This window comes from Colias philodice, chromosome 32, assembly GCF_061535455.1.
Source record: "Colias philodice isolate Cphi_HAF_F1 chromosome 32, ilColPhil1 Martin Lab GWU primary, whole genome shotgun sequence".
Lineage (NCBI taxonomy): Eukaryota > Metazoa > Arthropoda > Insecta > Lepidoptera > Pieridae > Colias > Colias philodice.
In genome coordinates this window covers 1,540,225-1,546,224 of record NC_143117.1, presented here as the reverse complement: position 1 = coordinate 1,546,224, position 6,000 = coordinate 1,540,225, and the positions used below count along the sequence as shown (strand labels likewise).

General features: G+C 36.7%; 1 protein-coding gene across 1 annotated transcript; it reads right to left on the bottom strand.

Moving 5' to 3' along the window:
* Nucleotides 1-1,046: 1,046 nt before the first annotated feature.
* On the bottom strand, nt 1,047-5,268 carry LOC149474930 (uncharacterized). Its single transcript, XM_089714054.1, has 2 exons — nt 2,024-5,268; nt 1,047-1,400 (listed from the first exon to the last, which is right to left on the bottom strand). Exon 1 carries the CDS (start codon nt 4,775-4,777, stop codon nt 4,358-4,360), a length of 420 nt encoding a protein of 139 aa, XP_089570180.1. The 5' UTR covers nt 4,778-5,268; the 3' UTR covers nt 1,047-1,400; nt 2,024-4,357.
* Between the last annotated feature and the right edge of the window lie 732 nt (nt 5,269-6,000).

The window sequence follows — 6,000 nt, the reverse complement described above, 5'->3', positions numbered from 1 at the left end:
CCGATAGACCATTTTTAATAAGGCTAGGTTTATATTGAATCCAATAATTTACATGGTTAAAATAAAACCGAGAATACGTTTACAAAAATTTTATTTTAGTCTCATAAAAAAAGTACATCAACACACAGTTTGACACAGTATCAATTTTAGGGTAAAACTCAGAGTTATGGCGAGTTTCGCAAAATATAAGTAGGATATATCTTTAGCCGGTTATACGGATGTCTTTAGAAGTACTGTTAACCCAATAAGTCTAAATAAATAATAAGATACCGTTTAGGTAAATACTACTTCTTAGGACACGAAGTGTAATACGAATAAAAAAACGATGTAAAAAGTTACGAACATTATATTAATTGGAACCTTATCACAATTTAGGAACCGTTCCTTATAAATTTAATAGAGATCAGTTGCAACTGAAAAATAACCATGTTGTTGGAGCTTTGTGGAACTTAGAATGTTTTCCAATCTGAAAAAAAAGAAAAAAAGATAAGTGGTTAAAGTATCAAAACTTCCAGCAAACTCCTATAACAGTAGGAAGAATGTAATAGTTAAGGGTATTTATGATAAGACAAAAAAAACTAATCTCAAGCTTCAGAAGAAATAAATACACTACACCTTTTAACTTTCCATACATGTATCACATATGTATTCAGGGTATACCTATGCTGACCACCTGCTGACCAACGCATTCATTGCAATACCATTTTTTGCAAATTATACATGTCCTTTTTGGTCCCGAGATTAGTGAAACCTAAAAATATGAAAAAAAATATAAAAATTATGAAGAATATTACAATGACAATCTAGACTTGGCTTTATGCTGTCAGTTTTGGTCAGCCTATAGGTCACGAAGCAAAATGTTGCAAAACTGACGTGACGTTTTCTTCTCAGTTTATAGTCAAAATTATATTCTGACGAAAAAATGTGCCTACACTCATTATCAAATGTAAATAACGGTTAATGAATATGTCGGCGAAAGGTGTAGAATGTGGATCTATTTTCAAGCTGTGGGCGTTGCGTTGGGTAATCGAGCAAAGAAACACCTCTAACTCAAACATTTCTTTATTTACCACCGATTCGGAATGCAGTATCTACAGAGAAGAACCGGCAAGAAACTCCATAGTTGCTCTTTTAAATCATGTCAGTTTTACAATACAGTCATTTCTAATACAATTACTTGGTATTACAATATTATGACCACTAATAAAATAAATATCACAAATAAGTTATAGTAAGCTCGTAATAGATGTGCACTCGGCAACGGTCGGCGAACGAATGACCCGAGTCGTGCGCGCGCGCTGCTTTATATCGGTTCGCCGTTCGTTATTTTTTAAAGCTTCGACGGTGGCGCCGTCACGGCCATTCTGACATACGCTCGTCCTCGAGCGACTTCTGAGCACCTGGGAACAAGACAATTAAAACAATGTGCTGGTCCGGCAAGCCCTTCAGCAACCGTGCTAGTCCGGAAATCTCTCCAGATTTCCCTCTAGCGTGCTAGTCCGGAAATCTCTCCCGATTTCCCTCTAGCGTGCCAGTCCGGAAATCTCTTTAGCTTACTGTGCTAGACCAGATTTCCCTATAGCGTGCTAGACCGGATCTGCAATCCCTATAGCCGAGTTATTGGACCGGACTCCCTTCAATAACTCGCTCTCTCTTTTTTTTTGCACCATTCTTTTGCTCTCCTTTTTTTTGCATCATTCTTTTTGCATCATTTTTTGCATCATTCTTTTTGCATCATTCTTTTTGCATCATTCTTTTTGCATCATTTTTTTTTGCATCATTTTTTTGCATCATTTTTTTTGCATAATTTTTTTTGCATATTTTTTTTTAAGGATTATTTTTTTCCTTCTTTTCTTTCTTTTTTTTTACACAACAATATTAAATCCAAACTCACGACTCTCTCCACTCTCTCCACTCCTCGGCCATACTGACAATCGTACGTCCTCGTACGTCCCTTCTCGTATTACAGCACTACGGTATTTCATCCCGGGATTAGACAACTATACCGCTCGGCCATACTGACCTTACAGAACACCAACAACATCCACATAACATAGACACGACGCTCGCTCACCACAAATGAAGGCTCAACTACCGTGGACTGCAAACCAGATAGCACGCACAATTCCTGCAATGAAATCATTACCGTTACAATAATCCACGTTACAAACTTTTACTTTACACAAGTTATCTCCGATACAGTCATACTTGTGTCCTCGTACGCCATAATATCTCACACTACATTACTACGATAATTCATTTTCATTTTTTTTTGTCAAAATAACATCCATCCTGCCTCAGCCTACACTGCCCCGATCCTACTGACCGGTCAGAACACACATGTTTTATCCTGGACCTCATGCCAGATAGCATATCACTTTCTTCTAATAAACGACATTACTGTAGTAATATTGGAATATTACGTAAATGTGTGTTGTGTGGACACAACACACATTTACTTCGTACAGCGTACGAGTAAACAGATGTCAGTATGCTACTGGTCAACTATGAAAACTGAAAACAGAGTGTTGCCGCAGCAAATCAGTAAAACGGTACGCGACCGTATCCTCAACGTTTGTGCTGCGTCATCCTGGCATCGCGTCATCGAGCCGTACCATTGGCCGCTGATGATGCTACGTTGCTCCATATGCTACGCAACCGCTGCGCCGTACTGTTAACTGCCTCGCTTCTAAACGCTGTGTCGTAAAACGCTCTCTGTAATTTAGCTAATTAAAATCAATCTGACATTACCTGTCGTTAACTATGATCATTGACTATAGCGCAAAAATTACAATATCTAAAAAGTTTTTAAAACGAATAATTCGTAACTTAACCGCAAAAAAACACAAAATTTCGACTAACTCAAAAAGTGGCAAAAGCTTGTTCTCAAATGTGGTTAAAATTCCTTAACGGTATGTTAACTTTTGAAAACTCGAAACAATTGATAAGTGTAGGCTTAAACTCATCTGTGAATCTCATATCGAACGGTAAAAGGGCTGAGCTAAATTTTAGTTTCAACGTAAATAAGAATGTACTGCTCAACAACTACTGTACAACTACCTAATTGATGTATTCAGTTGATGTCAAACTGCAGCTAGTCACAAAAACTATTATCAAGGAATTACATTAAATGCACACAATGTAAATCGATTATACTATCGAATACTCCACGTTTAGGATTTGCGTTCTTATATTTTGAAGCTACAAAATAACCTTCAGAAAACCTGGATGGATTTTTTCTTTTCTCTATTCAATTAAACAGACATTATATTCTGACGACAGTATGTAAACTGTAAATGCGCGATTAACCTTGAGATTATTTTCGGTTATTATCTTTTTTTTTTTAAACTATCGTAATATTTAACGGACCCTTACGTTGATGGGATAGTTAAGAGTTTTTTTTTTCTTTTTTTTTTAAAGCAATCAAATTACATACTAAAACCGAATCTAGACCCGTACTCCAATCATAACGTTTATCTTACGCCAGATGTTTATTTGAACACACGATAATTATCTGTGACATTGTATTATGAACTGCCTAAATAGGGCCTTAATAAATTTTCTAAGTAAAAATTCAAAACGAAATGCCTCGATTTATCTTTCATTCGATCAAACTAAGTCTGCCACATTTCATAATACTGCATATTGTAAAAACTGTATACTGTGAATTGTTCACGACTTAATATTTATTTATTTTTTTTTATAAAGAAATGACCTCAAATATCACCCTAAATAAAACCTACGAAAAGTTTATTAAACCTCTAAGCACTAGTTAACGCATTGCTTTTCGTTTTTAATCGAATGGCAATAAGGCTGTCTTTGTGTAGCAATTAATTGCTATTTGTCAAGGGTATAGTCTAAATAAAAACTAACGCAGGTAGTTCAAGAAATGAATGCGGGTAGTCAAGAAACTAACGCGGGTAGTTAAGAAACTAATTTAAAAGTAATTCGCATACTGTTTTTTGTTCCGATACACGGACAAGTGAATGTTTATTGTTTACGTTCGATTGAAGTATCTGGATGCAGTGTACAAATTATTGCGCTTTCTTTCTTTAGTGTTAGCTCACAAACTAACCAACATTAAAGCAAGTCGTTACTTAATTCATCTTGAAGTCAGTGCTTACGCCGCGAAGTGTTTTTTTTTTAAATAACGTGAATTACCTACTCAAGTAAACGTGTCCCTGAATAAGTGAAATACAAGTCACACGACCTAGGTACTGATATTTGAATTTTAAGATAAATTTTGTTTTTGGCAATAAATTTCTTTTTCTTTCAAATAAGTTACTACATTTTAAAAACCTTACTTTCTTTATCTAATTGCACACTCAAAGTGAAATGTTATCTACTGACCGATTTCTTACAAGAGAACATCAGAAACATAGTAATAAAAATAGTACGACTGACCAGATTCACCAGCACTTAGCCTCATACATGTGCCGAGTGGCAGCTGCCAACGCGTCGTTTCGTTACACCATAACCCTCCTCTGCCATGAACCACACGGCTTGTAGGCGCACCGCCCGCGCCACTGCTACTGCGATAACGCTGCGATGCCAGACTTGTGAAGTCATGATGAAGCGCTGCTCTCGATGATACGGGGTCCGACGCGGTGGTGCGAGCGGCAGTGGCATCCGCGCAGCGCGAGGCGAAGTTGCCACCCGGCCCGCACATAACGAGCTCTCCCTTTGTCACCGGCTGCTCAGTGACACGTATGCTCGTAGATCTGTAGGATGCCTCTTCCCGTTGAAACTGGATCGAAGTGCCACGTGGTTGCGGCATTTTGTCTTTTAATCAGCGCACGCATTAATTATATCCAGGTTATCGCCACGTGCTTTCTCATTTGCTCGATTTGATCCCAATTCTGATGTCGGCGAAAGGTGTAGAATGTGGATCTATTTTCAAGCTGTGGGCGTTGCGTTGGGTAATCGAGCAAAGAAACACCTCTAACTCAAACATTTCTTTATTTACCACCGATTCGGAATGCAGTATCTACAGAGAAGAACCGGCAAGAAACTCCATAGTTGCTCTTTTAAATCATGTCAGTTTTACAATACAGTCATTTCTAATACAATTACTTGGTATTACAATATTATGACCACTAATAAAATAAATATCACAAATAAGTTATAGTAAGCTCGTAATAGATGTGCACTCGGCAACGGTCGGCGAACGAATGACCCGAGTCGTGCGCGCGCGCTGCTTTATATCGGTTCGCCGTTCGTTATTTTTTAAAGCTTCGACGGTGGCGCCGTCAAATACATTTCTCATCTTCTGAAAGTATTTAAACGATGTTTACTTACCTGTATCAAGTAATAATATGTCTCAAACCAGACAGTAGAAATTTCAACGGCCGTTGCACTCACAAAACACATCTGTTTTACTCGAACTGCATTTGAAAACAAGCTTTTTTAAAATAGCGGACGGTGAAAGTAAACGATAATTTTGCCATTTATAAAATTCAAATAGTAATCTAAAATTTGTAAGTGGCATTATTAGCCGTGATAAACCCGACATGTCCGGTCGGTACCACTTTTTAAGATATTTTTGGAAATCAAATTGCTTTTAAACGATTATAAGGCCTTAATTATGAACTACATGCGACGATTCGCAAATAAATGTACTTTTAAACGACACTAAAACTTATGGTACCTTGGTATAAAACTTTTTAGAATCGCTTCTCTAACATCGAAGAACTTGGATGGGGACACGCCAAAAACTGACACTTTAGTTTTAAAAATGATTATTTAAAAAATAGTACGCAATGTTTCCGTGAATTAATTGTTTGCATTTATCAAATTATGATGTATTTAATACTTTTCAAGCATTAAAATAATTAGCCATCATATAAATTTTACTTGTTATTCGACTTGAAACACAGGGGACAGGCCGAAAGTGAGGGGTACACTTTTTTTTGAAAACGCTCCACAACAATAAAATAATTAAAATCTATACATAATTATTCTAAAAAATATTAATTACGATATTTAATATATGTACAAGTA

Bases quoted from the DNA above. Each gene is read 5' to 3' on its own strand.
- LOC149474930 (XM_089714054.1), bottom strand. From the start codon at position 4,777: ATGCCGCAACCACGTGGCACTTCGATCCAGTTTCAACGGGAAGAGGCA.